Here is a 16,045-nt window from a genome sequence, read left to right as displayed (position 1 = left end):
AAGAAAAACTGCAATTCATACCACTTGATTAAGCTGCCAATTATGATAAGCTTAATTTCCCAATGAATAACATCTTGCTGTTCTCTACAGTTCTTTAGTCCACCATTAATTATTTCACTGACAAAGGACAGCAGAACTGGGCTGTAGGCAGGAACTGATATGATAGAATGCTCCTTCACAAGAACACATGTTTACACATGGAAAACTACTATTTCAGACAGAACACAAGGCAAGATTTCTTTTCATTAACATTTCTTTTGTATGTAGAAAGAATTTATTATATGGAGGTGCAACTTCCCAATGATAAAGCAATTAAACAAAATGGAAAGGAAAGGTGAAGAAAGAGGGAATATAATTTTCATTGTTTTGCATTTTGGAAGGAAAGCTAGGAGGTTTTGATTTGAGTGACAGCATCTTGTATGGCCTTGCTTGATAACCTCTTTGAAAAAGCCACACACACCCAACATACTGTAAGCTGAAGCTTCAATATTTTGATGTCCCAATCCTTCCCTGTAGGCTTAAACCCAGCTCCCAGAAGCAGTCCTCCACAGCCTCAGATTATCCCTCCTGTGCAAGACCATGAAGCCAGCAAGATGGAAGCCAAGCAAGTGGTCTTGATAGACAATTCTTACCAGTGCCAGTTCTGCCCCAACAAATTCAACACATATTTCCAGCTGAAATCACACATGACTCAGCACAAACATGAGCAGGTGGGTGTTGAATCAAAGGATAGAATCCACCTTACCCTGTTTAGTTTTTTCCTGCTCTCATTGATGTACAGAAAAATAATGATAGATCCATAGGACCAGATGTGCAGAACACAAAGCTAGGTTTTTCTCAGTGCTTAATTTAGGCAGAGTTCAAAACATATACTCTAACTATACCTATTACTTCAGGCCTATGAACCATCTGTCTAGCTTAGTATGACCTCCAATGACCAGCATTAGCTCTTTGCCACTGCTTAGTCAGAGATGCTAGAAATGGAGCCTGAGACATCACACACTTGGTGTGCATGCACAACTAATTTGTGGTGCCTTTATAGAGCTAACATGTCTTGTTCACAAGTCTAACATAATAACTGATCAGGTCTGTAGTACTATGAGAAATAAATTAATGAAAGCAATTTAAAACTTTGTGAGCCCCAAATAAGTAATCTAAAATGAGTCTATCTGCGACATTTCCACATGTTTAATCACTGAACTTCCCTCTTTTCCCTCTTCCTGCCCTTTGGGTAGGCAGTGGATCATTTAATCATTCTTGAATCCCTGATGCTAAGAGAACACAATTACCTCTCCTCAGACAAGGCTAATTCAGTGTTCTGACAGCTGACATTAACATTTTCACCCCCAACCTCCAATTTTATTTTAGAGCATCTCGAAGAACACCAGTGTGTGGAGGAATACCTCAGCATGATGCATTGTGTTAGGCAGAAGATCACTGGGAGAGACCAGCGCTCCATGATAGAGATGGGGAGGCCTGGGGGGAAAACCTGAAAAAATGTGGAAAAAAAACAGTTTTTTTTCCAAAGCCATTTTTGTGGGTTTTCCCCCCAGAAATATTGGGGGGGGGGAATGGAGTGGTATTCAAACTATATAGCATGAAGGCCTTAATGAACAACGTATGAGACTTTATGTATTTAAGTTCTCTCTACAGAAGTAAAATTTCTCAAAATGTCCATTTTTTCCAGAAAAAAAGTTTTTCCCCTGAGTTTCTTTTTTAGAAAAAAAATGAAATTTTCAGAAATTTTACATCTCTAGTGATAGATCATATGCTCTTTTTTTTTTTTAACCGCAAAGCTTCCAGGTTTAGTTCTTCACATTCTCAAGGGAGGGTGGGAAAGAAATTCAGCTTGAAAACCTAGTGAGCCACTGCCAGGCAGTGCAGACAATACAGTAATCCCCAGTTAGTGCTCAGAATAATTTCTGTGTCCTTTCAACATCAGGAATGACTGAATAATCCATCGGCTGAAATACTGACATGCAGTTACACAAAAGGCGTAACTTTGGGAACCAAATTGCTGTAAATTAGCACTCTGGATACATTTCTAGAATGTGGAGCACTAACTGAAATTGTGCTAAACAGAGTCATTATAACATTATACTTCTTGAATAGTTGAAAATTCAAATGGAAGTTTAAGCTGGTTCAGAGCCTCTGCCATTGAGCAGTGGGGGGAGATTGGAAGGAGAAAAACAAAGGAGGGGGTGGGATGTTGTGTGTGAGCGAGAAAAGACAAAAAGGAAAGAAATGAAAGAGAGAAAAGGAGTTATCACAGCTGTGCCCTCTATCCTTGATGCCTTGAACACCATTATTACCATATGTCTCCCAACAAACCACCCACATGCCTATGAGTGAATAGAGTGTTTGTTTTTGTAAACTAAAAAATCTCTATAGGCATTATCTGTTGTACACTGAATCACCCATTGGATTTCAGCCACTGACTATCACCAGTGGAGAGAGATTGTAAGAAGGAAAACAAGGTGATTAAACATACTGGGGTGGAGCAGGCAGATTCCTTTGTAGGCTGGTGCTTTGCCCTCACCAAATCTTTTAATTATCTGTGCTATTTTTCACAGTACAATCACTTTGGTTGGTTTGTTTTCATGGCACACAGTTTTGGGATTACTCACTTGAGTTTCCCTTCCCCATTAACGTTGCAGGTTTACAAGTGTGTTGTGAAAAGCTGTGCACAGACATTCCAGAAGCTGGACTCCTTCCTAGAGCACATCAAGAACCACCAGGAGGAGTTGAGCTACCGTTGCCATCTCTGCAGCAAAGACTTCCCCTCCCTCTATGAACTCGGTGTCCACCAGTATTCCCACAGCTTGCTTCCTCAACACAGTCCCAAGAAGGACATGGCTGTTTACAAGTACAGTAGCTACAGGGGAAATAAAAATCTGTGTTTGAGAGAGAGTTAATGTTCTTATTATCAAGGCAGAGATTTAATATACAGTCATGCCCCGCTTAACGATTACCCCGTATAACGATCAATCCGCTTCACATTGATGTTTTTGCAACCGCAAAACAATGTTTTAATGGGGTTTTTTCGCTTTGCGACGATAGGTTCCCTGCTTCGGGAACCGATTCTTCGCATTACAACAATCAAAACAGCTGATTGTCGGGTTTTCAAAATGGCCGCCGGCTGCTCAAAATGGCTCCCCGCTGTTTTTAGGAGGTATTTTTTGCACTATAGGCACCCGAAGATGGCCGCCGTATGGAGGATCTTCACTAGACGAGCAGGTATTCAGCCCATTGGAACGCACTGAACGGTTTTCAGTGCATTTCAATGGGCTTTTTAATTTCGCTTTACAACGTTTTCGCTCTACAGCGATTTCGCTGGAACAAATTAACGTTGTGAAGTGAGGCACCACTGTACAGTTATAAAAACTATAAGTGATGTGAGCCTTTAGGTTTTCCCCTCAGAAACTACTGAATGGTTAGACAGACAGACAGACAGAACTTGGAGAAGTTACTGTTTTCAACTGCACTGCCAGAATCCCCAGACAATATTTACATGCACTGAATGCTACCCAGTAGCATTCAGTGCATATAACAACAGATTTGATCAAGCTATAATTTGAGGTTCTGGTTTAAAAGCAACCCATAAGTTCGGTTCAGGTGTTATTCAACTCAACCTGACCCTCCCCACTCAGTCACATTCTTCATCGTTGCAGCACTGGATTTGAAGAAGAGAAGTTCTTTTAGAATCTGGTCTCTTAATTTGTCATTGTGTCTTTTAAGCCATTGTCCTTGACTATACAGGTTGGAGAACATTTTGATGAAGAAAATTGGATTTGGGTTCTTAAAACTTCCATACGAAATATAATTAGTTTTGTTCATATGTTTACAGGGTTGGGGTACAGAGACAACAGCCCCCCCTTTTGCCCTATATTATTCTGTTATTTTTAAGGGAAATGCACTTCAGTTGAACAATTTGGAATGAAGAATTAGGATAAAGGTTTTATTTGCTCATTTATTTGTTAATTTCTAAGCCCCACCTTTTCTTCTAGGGCAGGCAGCAACTTAATTACTAGATGGTAAAGGTAAAGTTTCCCCTTGACAATTTTTCTCCAGTCGTGTTTGACTCTAGGGGGCGGTGCTCATCCCCGTTTCCAAGCCATAGAGCCAGCGTTTGTCCAAAGACAATCTTCCGTGGTCACATGGCCAGTGCAACTTAGACACGGAACGCTGTTACCTTCCCACCGAGGTGGTCCCTATTTATCTACTTGCATTTGCATGCTTTCGAACCGCTAGGTTGGCGGGAGCTGGGACAAGCAATGGGCGCTCACTCTGTCGCGTGGATTCGATCTTACGACTGCTTGGTCTTCTGACCCTGCAGCACAGGCTTCTGCGGTTTAGCCCGCAGCGCCACCACATCCCTTAATTACTAGATGAAGATCACCCAAAAAGCTTCATAATTAAACAGAATTTCAAAGTTAAATAAACTATATCCAGACTCAGCACTCTGGTCACTATAATGAAATGACCCCCATGGTTTTAAAATGACTAATTTTCCACGTTGACAATATTTCTGACAAATCTAATGTTTGGGAGTGGAAAAAAGTATCCCATAGACAAACTCCATCTGTCCTTTCTTCTCTCTTCTGCTTCAGATGTGTTAAATGTGTAAATAAATATTCCACACCAGAAGCCCTGGAACATCACTTACAGACAGCAACACACAACTTTCCTTGCCCTCATTGTCAGAAGGTAGTTGCTCATTTTTAATAAAGTTGATTAAATATTTGGGATGGTTTTCTCACCTGTTGTTCCCAGTCATTCTTATTTATTTATTTCTTATTCACTCAGCCTTCTTTCAGCCTTGTTTGTATGAGAGATATTAAGCAGAAAAATTGGGAGACTTGCCCAGGGCCATCCATTGGCACAGTTACATGTTGCATGAATCTTAGTGTCCAACTGATGTTGTGTGAACCACACTGTACATCACTGCAACTGTAGTATTCATATCTGCACTGTCACAGGAGCTTAGCCACATGATCCCCAGCTCACTGCCATGTTCAACCTACAGGAACTGCCCATGTAGTTATGTGTAAAAGACCCCTTCAGGATCTGTCAAGTCCTCTTCCAGGTGGGAGTTGCTTTGCATAGATGCAGCATGGTTAGCTTTCTTAAGAAAAATGTACACCATTTGTCAAGGGATAAGAGCTATTGCCTTTTGAGGTCACCTAGCCATTAGGCATCTGTCCTCTTTGCAGGTGTTCCCCTGTGAGAGGTACTTACGACGACACCTCCCTACACATGGGGGTGGAGGGAAGTTCAGGTGCCAGATCTGCAAGAAATTCTTCCGCCGAGAACACTACCTCAAACTACATGCTCACATCCATTCAGGTAGGTAGTGGGACAAAGTTTTATCCAGCCTGTTAGGAATAGGAAAACTGATGTTCACAGCTTTTTTAACAGTCCTTAGTCTATGTAGCTTAGATTTCTTTCCCCTGTTGGAATAACAGCATCCAGGGTGATTTTGTTAATATCACTTTTGGGGTCACTGATCTCTCATACAGTTTCCACCCTTCTCTTTTATTTTTGGCTCTTTATACTGTAAAAGTTTGTATCCTCTGTGTTGGCCACATGTATGCTCTTATAGTAAACAGGTTTTTTTTAAATATACCATTTGATATGGTATATTTTAGAGGTAATAACCCACAACCTTAAAAACAGAATGGCAAAATATTCCATTGGTTACATTTACTTTGAATTGCATCCTCTAAAGCTAAATGCAAAATTGTTTTATTTAAAAAAATTAGTAGAAGGCTGTTCAAATGAGAAGTTTTGCGGCTAAATGGGAATCTCAGATAATGGGCTAAGGACATTGCCCCATGCAGCCATATGCCAGGAGGCAAGCACATAACTTAAAAGTGTTTTTAGTGTTTCCCCTATACCTGACCACCTTTTGATGTGGCTTATCATTTCTACCAGTTATAACTAATAAAAAGTTTAAAAGCATTCCAGTCTGCCACACAGTTCTTGGTGATCCTCATCTAGGGCATTTCACATTTTAAGACTGACTAGGAAAGCAGGGCTCTTAACCTGTTTCTGTTGCAGTGTCCAAGCAAGGAAATCAGTTGTTGAAATGTTTCAAGCCTTTAAACCAATTTCAGCCTGATTACTTCACATTACTTTCTTGTGCAGGGGAAAAGCCTTTCAAGTGCTCAGTGTGCGACTCAGCTTTCAACAGAAAAGATAAACTCAAACGCCATATGCTGATCCATGAGCCTTTCAAGAAATATAAATGCCCCTTCTCGTAAGTATGAGGTGACCAGCAGCAGCTGAGAATGGCAGTGGCTTTGCAGACAAGGCTGGATTAATATAACCTTTGTGGATGTAAGGTTCCTATGTTTAAGGTGCATGTGTTATTGGTTAATATGGAGCCTCTGAGAGTAGGTTACTGTGTAAGTCAAGGGATACTTGCTTATTAACTGTCCAAATGAAACAATCAGGAGGAGGAGAACTGCAGTTGTCACTGCGAGGCTTTGCAGTTCTATGGGAATGTCCAATCAAATGATTCCATATCACACAACTTATTTGGGACTTAAATGGATAAGTTTATTCACAGTTAAGAACTTGTCCTGTGCCCTCCTTATGTTACAGCTTTTCTGCTCTCAGTAGAAAGTGTTTTGTTTATTTGTATTCCTTCTTACTGTGATCAGTTGAACTATTTGTTTGAGAAATTTGCTGTGCAGATACTTCACTTGGATGTTGCTGTGCTGTGTCTGCTTGGCAGGGTGGGAAGAACCTTGCTGAAAAGTGGTTAATTAGTTAGATGATCTTTTGGTCTCCTCCAGGCTTTTCATTTAAATACAAATAGGCAGTTCTTTTTTTGGTACAATATTGTACTTCTTGTTTAGAAGGCCAGTTTTCAAAGAGCTCTGTAGAATGAAGAACATCACAGAGTACCTTTCTATTAGGAGGAAAAATATTAGCTATATGGCTATGCAGTTGGCTGGTTCTTTTAGTGGTGTGGCAAGCAGGCCAGAAGGTACTGAACAATGTTCTACCATTTACCGTATTTTCCGCTCCATAAGACACACCTCTCCATAAGACACACCTCATTTTTAGGGGAGGAAAACAGGAAAAAATATTCTGGCAATTTTGCCCCCGCTGGCCCCATGGGGGGTGGAGAGAGCATCCCAAGGGTCCTGGAAGCCACCCTTTGGAGGCTCTCCCTGCCCCCCCCCCCACGGGGCCAGCGGGGGTGAAATTGCCAGCTTCCAGGACCCTTCTGAGGTTTTCCAAGCCTCAGAAGGGTCCTGGAAGCTGGTGATTTCGCCCTTGCTGGCCCCGTGGGGGTGTGTGGGTGAGCCTTCCAAGGGTCCTGGAAGGCACTCTCCGACCCTTCCAAGGCTCCCCCCACCATCCTCCCACTGGGCCCTGGGGAGCGCTTTTACAGTATTCGCTCCATAAGATGCACAGACTTTTCCCACCACTTTTTTGGGGGGGGAATGTGTCTTATAGAGCGAAAAATACGGTAAATCACAAGAAATATCTGGAGAATACCAGCATGTTCCTGAATTAGGGAACTACATATGGAACTCCCATCTATAACATTGTTTTCATTTTGTTTGGTATTGTTCTTGCAGAAACCATACAGGTTGCAACAAGGAATTCAACAGGCCAGACAAGTTGAAAGCTCATATTCTGTCCCATTCAGGTAAAAATCAGTGGCACCGGCTCTTCCTATGTTCTTTTGAAAAATAGTTCTTTTTATTGTCTTCAGACACCTGATAACTGAACTGTGGGGAAAATTGTTAGGTTTTTTTGCTTCTCAGATGCAGTAAAGAGGGGTAGCAATATAGCTCAGGATTGTATGGTTATCCTGTTGAGCTCAGATTAAGACACATGAATTCTGTCTACTACTGGAGATGAGTAATCTGTTCTGCATTCAATTTCTACAGCATGTACTATTCACAGAGGCCAGAGAAACAAACAAATGAAGCCCTCAGTAACTCATGTTTTTTTCCCCCATTTTTCTGCAATGCTTCAGTTTTGCCCAGAAATCATTCCGAGTGGTGGAGTTTTCTTGGCTTCTAATGGAAAAAGTACTCTATATCTCATACACTTTGTTTTATATTGAGAGGCATCTGCCATGTAGTTGTGTAGAGCTGGTATAGTGAAATAGCTAAGAATGTGAGCCATCAAGTCACAGGTTCAAATTGCACCTTGATTATAAATTTGCTAGGTGGCTGTAAGCAAGAGACATGTGGTTAAGCCCTTTGTAACCAAGTCGTTTCTGTTCTTCCTCATATAGGGATGAAGATCCATAAGTGCCAATACTGTAGCAAGGCATTCAGCCGGCGAGCTCATATGGTGGAACATCAGCGTGCCCACACTGGCAACTACAGATACCGCTGCCCTACTTGCAGTAAAGGCTTTACACGTCAGAAGTACATGAAGGACCACAAGTGTAGGCTGAGCTCTCCCAAGGACAAAGAGCTGCCTGTCAGAAAATCCCAGAAGAAGTGGGGGACTCGTGGGCGGAAAGTGGGACTTCCTCTTTCAGCTCAGTTGGCCTTGACAGAACTGAAAGAAAGTGCAACTGGACAGAACCCTCAAAAAAGTGGTCCCAATAAAGAACAGTTTCCTGAGTCTGACACAGTCCTGTCCATTGTGGTTGGCAGATCAGCAGCAATGCCCACTTCAGATTCAGACCACGGCAACTCTGGCCAGTGTAGTGGGATCCCATCAAACCTTGCTCTGGCTGAGGTACAGTCCGGCTCAGAGAGCTCATGTGCTATGCTGGCAGTCCCTGTTTACATTCAGGCTACTGACTGACTCACCAATACTGTGATTTGTGTCTGCTTAATGGGGATGGGGAAGAGTTCCTTCACCTGTTTGATGAGGATGGCCTTCAGAAGGGGATTGGAAATGAATAAGAAGGAGGTTGGTGTAAAAAAAAAATGCGGGCTTCAAGGATGCAGAGACCAGAACTATATTGGGGAGAGAACTTCCCTTCTCCAAGGGAAAGAACTTGAAGGAATAATCAGTGGCACAGAAGGTATGGTTGTACACTCCTCCTTAAGAAATGATCAGTGGTTAACAAGTTTTGTGAGGTACCCTGAATCAACAAAGAACTGCAATCCAGATCTATTGCAATAATGCTCAGATTTCTTCAAGAATTGAGTTGTTGCTTTGATCTATTACAGTGTATGCTATTTGTACTTGTATTCTAATCCCTGCATTGTCCTGTATCAGGACAGTTGGCCTTTCCATCTGCAGGCAATCCCAAACCTTGAAAAGTTACTTTTTTTCACTGTAAATCCCAGAATCCCCTAACCTGCATGGCCACAGGTCCCCCATTTCTGGAATTTTTCTGACTGGCAGCTTTTTGTCCTTGGATGGGCACAGCTTATGGTGTTGGCATGCTGTGTGATTCTGGGAGTTCTAGTGCAAAAGAGTAACTTTTCCAAGCTCTGACTAGTTGTCCTTCCTCCTGGGAGTGAATTTATTAGGTGATCTTTTGGAAACTTTATTCAAAAATATTCCCATTGATACATCCTATGACACTCCCTTTCTGATGTTAATAGGAAACCTATTAAATAGGTTAATAGAAAAGCATTTATGTACAAGTACAGTTGACCAGAATAAATCTCATTTTTTGCCCTGAACTTGCAGGATTTTCAGATGGTGAACAGCTGTAAAAGGTAGTGTGTCTAAGAGAATGGTTTGGGAATGGCAGCATACCACATGTGTGTAGGCAGCTTCAAGGAGCCTCATTTGTGAAATTGACAGAGAACTATATCAACAGCAGAGGATGAACAAATGTTAAACTAAATAACCAACAATGATAAAGACAAAAGGAGAAGCAACAGAAAACTCCCCAGCAACCTTAGACAATTATGTCAATAAACAATATAGTAAAAGTTGCATCTGCAATTCTGTATTTTCAAACACTGCAGCACCACATTACACATTTAAATCAAGAGATGCATTCTATATGACACACATTGGTCCACATTAATCAGCCAACTTAGTAAGATATGGAGCTGCTGTAGATCATTTTGTCTGCAGACCACTTAATTGATGAAGGGGGAACTGCCACTAAACAAAGTGCTAGGCAGTAGCCTTCTTAAATCTTCAGGAGTAGATGTTGAACAAGTAACTGCTCTGGATGTATTAAAGACCCAATTGATATAGTAAGAGATAATGGATGTCAGTGGTTTAACACATTGGATTATTATGCAGGCTGTCATTATGCCATTTCCATGTTACATTTTTAAGAGATGTCAGTGACTTCAGACTATCCAGATAGCTGTATTTGAATATGACCATAACCTTCAGCAAAACTGAAGGTGTTAATCTTTTTTATGATATATGTGCGTCTTGTCCATTCTCCAAAGGGCTCAGAATGTGAGGCAGGTTAGGTAAGAGAAATTATTTGGCTCAAAGCCATTTGTTGTGCAGTTTTATACAGGGTAATTCAGATGAGTTAAACAGGTACTTCTGCGTTGGAATGCAGCTGCAATGTGTTTCATCCAAGATCCAACAGGGTAGATATCCCTCAGATCTATACCATATTGGATCTGATATTACACTTTGAAAAGTACTGAAGGAGCTCATCTCCTTAGGAAGAATTTTGCATTTCGATTAGTTGAAAGAGTTTCTCTCTCCCTGGTGTTCCCTGGAAGGTGTTGACTGTTACACAGAGAAGATAACAAAGAGAATCACTTTACTAGGCATCTTTATTGTTAATTATACTTTTCTACATCTTTTCTCATCTTTGGCAATGACTGCAGGTAAGAAAGAGGATAGGTATGATAATGGGAAGTGACATAAGATGTCCGCAAGTTTCATGTGTATAAACTTGAATGTGTCTCAATTACTGACAGCCAATCATTCTTTGTAGATAAAAGTGTTTGCTGCCTTCAAGGGTAGGAACAAAATGATTTTATTCTAGCAATGGGAGGGGTGTGGATCTTTGACTTCCACATATTTTTGACTGTACCTCCACAATCCTGTTCCAGGAGCCATAATATTCGGGAATTTAAATTCAAAACATCTGATAAATTAAAGATTTTCCATCCCTGCTTTATAAAATGAATTTTCAAGGGGAAAAAACTGACTTTTTTTTAAAAGAGATTTCTTGGACATTGCTGATTCTATGAAAATTTTAAAATGCATATATTTTATATCACTGCTCAATAGATTTTTGGGAGGGAGCAAGATTGTACTCCATTCTGTCAGTCAGGCAGTTGACAACAAAACAGTGTTGTTGCAAGCTTCTGCTTCCTAGGAAAATATGTATACAGTACAATTATGATAAAGGCATTTTAAAAAGAAGACAAAAGATTTCTGGGTTGAATTGACAACATTGATTCAGTGTTGCAAAAAGACTGATTTTGCAGTTCAACCTGAACTTCAAAATAAATCTGGAAAAATCTAAATCAGCTAAGCCATGACTCAAAAGAGAACATTGCTCATATTGCGCTTAATCTAATAATGCACAGTAGGGTAATTTTGCCTTCCTTTCCTTACAGCTGTGTGGACATTCACTGAATTATGGTGGTAAATATAGCAGGATGGACCTCAAAACCTTTGGATTCTGACTTCATCAAATTTTGCTCTAGTTTTGATGTCATCCTTTTCCAAGAGACATGGTCAATCAAACCCACACTCCCTTCTTTCTCTGGCTACACCTCTTTCACTAACCCAGCTACTAAAGTCTCAGCAAACGGACGTGCCAGGGGGGGCCTGGCTACTTTGATCTCAAACAATAAATTCCACAAATACGAGGTCTTAGATATCTTCAACAGTTCAAATCTTATGGTTTTATGTGTAACACACACATCTTCCTTTAAATTTCTCCTGCTTAATATATACTGTCCTCCTTTGGATCCTCTTTGTCTAGGATCGCCAATGTTCCTGGAATTAAATCAAGCCCTGTCAATTTTGTATGAGAAATACCCGGACACTAGAATACTGATTGCCGGCGATATGAATGCCAGATTGGGACCAAACAACACCAATATCGGAAACTCTCTGGGCCTATCCTCTGAAGATCTTCTATTTCTCCCTAATAGAGTCTCTCCTGATTTGGTCGCGAATTCTGCGGGTAGAGCCCTTTTTAGCCTGATTTTTAAATTTCATCTATTTATTTGTAATGGATCAACCACTGATTTGGATGCCTCCTCATTTACATTTTACGGTCCAAGGGGCAACAGTGTGATAGATTTCATGCTTCTTTCTTTCCCCCTCTCGACCTATTTTCAATCTTTTAAAGTCCTATGCAGACCCGAAAGCGACCACATGCCAATTTCTTTGACTCTTTGCTTACCTTCAGGCCACAACCCAATACCTAATAAACAATGTGCTCCCACCCCACCCTACTGCCTAAGAAGGCTTCCATGGAATGAGAAAATTCAAAACCAGGTTTTACTTCTACTTGACTCTCCTAATATGCTCGCCTTAAGAGAATCTGTTTCCGATACTTCAAACCCCTTGGATACCTTTAATGAAATCACAGCAGCAATTAAGCCTCTCCTTGTCTCTTCTAAACCCCCTCAATATGACTTTTCTACAGCAGCTGGCTGGTTTGACAAAGACTGTCTAATCCAGAAGCGCGTACTTTTAACAGCCCTCAGAAGACTCCGCAAGTGGGGTTCTACTGCCAACTATTATGCCTTCACTCGATTGAGGAGGGACTACAAAAACCTGCTTAGAAGGAAGAAAGACGAACACACTAAAAAGTCATGGCAGGCCTTATTCTCGGCCGCCTTACACAAGGAACCTGCCAAATTCTGGGCCCTGGTCAACAGAGGTATGAAGTCTTCATTTGAGCCCTTGGACCATCAGATTTCTTCTTCCCAATGGCACCAGCACTTTCCTGCCATCTATCGGGAAAAGGATTATACCAATTCGCTCACTCACTTACTCGAGCTGAATGTTCCCTCACTTCACTTGCTACCTGAATGGGACCCAGTTTCTAAGGAAGAATTAAACGAACTCATTACCGCCATTGCTAACAACAAAGCCCCTGGACCTGACATGCTGCCAGGTGAACTTTTCAAATGTAACCCAGACTGGTGGTCTGATGTTTTATCCAAAGTGTTCTCCTTTATTAACCACTCAAGTGAATTTCCCCCGGTGTGGTTAGACAGTATTGTCTCCCCCATTCACAAAAAAGGATCCAAATTGGACCCAAAAAACTACCGTCCCATAAGTCTTCTTTGTGTGGTCTCCAAACTATACACGAAGTTCCTGCTCCTTAAGCTGGAGAAATGGGCATCAGAGAACTCTATTATTGCTAAAGAACAGGCTGGCTTTCAAAAAGGAAAATCAACGCTGGATCATTCCTTTGTTATCCACCATTTGGTCCGTAAATACACCCAGGTGGGGAGGAAAAAATTGTACGCTGCCTTTGTCGACCTATCCTCGGCCTTTGATACAATAAATAGATCCCGTCTATGGCGGAAACTTGCAGAAACCAACATTGACAAAAGACTCCTCCTTCTTCTTATAAAGCTCCACACAAACACCAATCTCAGAGTCAGACTCGGCCCACATGGTATGCTTTCAGAGGAAATTACTACCGAAAAGGGGGTCCGCCAAGGTTGCTTGCTGGCTCCGTTTCTTTTCAACTTTTACATAAACAACATTGTACCTGAGCTCCAAGGCCTTGATTTCTTTCCGCCGACAATTGGGGACATAAAACTTCCAATATTATTATATGCCGATGACATTGCCCTTTTTTCACTCACCCCGGTTGGGCTACGTAGACTACTGGCCAAATTAAGTACTTACTGCAGCCATGAAAAACTAACAATAAATCACGCAAAAACCAAAGTGATGACCTTTGGGAACCACCGCAGAAAACATACCTGGAGGCTTGGGGACTTCCCAATCGAGCAACTGTCAGCCTTTCGTTACTTGGGTATTATTTTTGGCCCTCATCTTTCCTGGTCAAAACACCTGGACTCAGCAAGGCTTAAAGCCGCCCATGCCACCCAAGCCCTCCTACACTTTACAAGGTCTAAAGGAGGCAACTTGGTTCCCCCCGCTACTGAAATTTTTGCCAAGAAACTGATTCCCCAAATGACCTTTGGGGCCGAAATCTGGGGATACACAAACATTTCGACCCTAGACGCCGCACAGAACACCTTCATTCGTTCCATCTTGTGTGTCCCGCGGAGTACTCCAGCCTCCTTACTTAGGGCAGAAGTAGGCCTTATCTCTGTAGCTGCCACCTGCCATTCAGCACTAGTCCGGTACTGGCATAAACTGTCCCAAATGAATGATACCAGTTTACCTAAGATCTGCCTTAGAGAACAACTGGCCAACCCCGCTCTTAAATCCTGGGTGAGTGCTGTGAAACAAATAACTGACTCCTATGGCATCGACTTAGATTCTTTAACCGCTCTTCCGCCCAAATGTGTGAAAGCTAGTCTCAAGGATACAATTCGCCTTTTTCATATCAGAAGTGACCTTTGCATCATCTCTAGCTCGCCCTATTCCTCTTCACTCCCTCTCTATAAGTCAACTTTTGTCATGGAAAACTATTTGACCTGGATAACTACATTTGCTCTTCGCAAGGCCTTTACCGCTCTACGTTTTCAATGTATGCCTTCAAGAGTGTTAGAGGGCAGACATGAGAATCTGCCCTATCACCTAAGAATTTGTCCTTGCCACCTTGGAGAAGTCGAAGACATCACTCACTACCTTCTGAGATGTCCATATTACCACTCCCCTAGATCAAGGTTTTTGGCAAGTTCTCTGACTTCCATCCAAGACAGACCTAATCTCGCCCAGGTCTGCTGGCTCCTGGCTGACATTAACGCCAATACCACCTTAAACGTGGCAAACTTTGCCTTGGCTGCAATTAACATTCGAGCTCGCTTGTTCCCTGTACATTTGTCTCTTTGATTCCTGCTTACGCCTTATTGTATTTCCTTTTTAATTAACTATCTCACCTGCTGCTTATTATTTTATTTTAACGTATTTTAATGACTTATAGTTGATAAATAAACACTTCATTCATTCATTCATTATGGTGGTAAATCTGTCAGGGGTTCAAATTGCTGGATATCAACCAAGCTCTACTCTTCAAAAGAGCCTCTTGTCAACCTCTGGAGGTCTGTACTTAGTGCAATTCTCCTTTGTCATTTCTGGCTGTTTACAGGGCTTGGCCTCCTATTAGGCAGTATGAGGTGACTGCTTAAGGCAGAAGATGCTGGAAGCAGCAGTGGCAGCTTCTCTGCTGTTCCTCATGAATTCTCAGGCTGTTGGTTATTTCAAAGAACAGAGCTTTAAGTAAGCATGCCGCTTCAAGGCTGGTGGAGGACAATAGGCTAATTATAAGTGCTGAATTTACATATGTGGAATGGGAGGCAGCAGTAATGTCTTGTGTTGGGCAGAACTGTTCACCTGCTCTCTCTTGAAAAAGAAGTTGTGGCCTCTGTTTTCATCGCAAAACGATGTTTTAAATGGGTTTTTTTTGCTGTGCGATGATCGGTTCCCTGCTTCAGGAACCGATTTTCACTTTACAACGATCAGCAAACAGCTGATCGTCGGGTTTCAAAATGGCCGCCGGCTGAAGAAAATGGCCCTCCACTGTTTTCTAGGACGGATTCCTCGCTTTACAGGCACCAAAAATGGCCACTGTATGGCGGATCTTCGCTGGGCAAGCAGGTATCCAGTCCATTGGAATGCATTGAATGGTTTTCAATGCGTTTCAATGGGGTTTTTAAAATTTCATTTGATAAAGTTTTCGCTCTACAGCGATTTCGCTGGAACGAATTAACGTAGTCAAGCGAGGCACCACTGTACTGAGGAAGGAACAATCAGTTGAGCAATTGTGACAAAGACTTGTATAAGCAAAGGGGAGCCACTGAGGGTATCTCAAGGGCAGTGACAAAGAAATACATTTTTTAAAAAAAAAAGATTATAAAAACAATGCTGGCTGGAAATTCTGGCATTGACCAATCCCTCCACCTCCAAAACTTTTCCAGGCTCTATTTATTTATTATTTATTTATTTATTTTATTTATATCCCGCCTATCTGGTCAGGTGAGGACCACTCTAGGCGGCTACTAAGGGT

At 41.7% G+C, this 16,045-nt stretch overlaps 1 protein-coding gene across 4 annotated transcripts in view; it reads left to right on the top strand.

Annotated features, from left to right (window-relative positions):
* ZNF341 (zinc finger protein 341) overlaps positions 1-14,989 on the top strand; it is a 34,816-nt gene extending 19,827 nt beyond the window's left edge. For 2 of the 4 annotated variants that reach the window (XM_020814222.3, XM_072997021.2), the window contains exons 9-15: positions 517-710; positions 2,658-2,866; positions 4,611-4,707; positions 5,214-5,346; positions 6,148-6,259; positions 7,596-7,666; positions 8,264-9,879. In XM_020814222.3, coding sequence (XP_020669881.3) covers positions 517-710; positions 2,658-2,866; positions 4,611-4,707; positions 5,214-5,346; positions 6,148-6,259; positions 7,596-7,666; positions 8,264-8,787 — 1,340 coding nt within the window. In that variant the 3' untranslated portion in view covers positions 8,788-9,879. Of the gene's footprint in view, positions 1-516; positions 711-2,657; positions 2,867-4,610; positions 4,708-5,213; positions 5,347-6,147; positions 6,260-7,595; positions 7,667-8,263; positions 9,880-11,489 lie in introns of those variants that run through there. The other 2 variants (XR_012086209.2, XM_078393245.1) reach the window with 2 other exon arrangements.
* The last annotated feature ends 1,056 nt before the right edge of the window (positions 14,990-16,045 follow it).

This window comes from Pogona vitticeps, chromosome 4, assembly GCF_051106095.1.
Source record: "Pogona vitticeps strain Pit_001003342236 chromosome 4, PviZW2.1, whole genome shotgun sequence".
NCBI classification, from domain to species: domain Eukaryota; kingdom Metazoa; phylum Chordata; class Lepidosauria; order Squamata; family Agamidae; genus Pogona; species Pogona vitticeps.
This window is presented reverse-complemented; position numbering and strand designations above follow the sequence as displayed.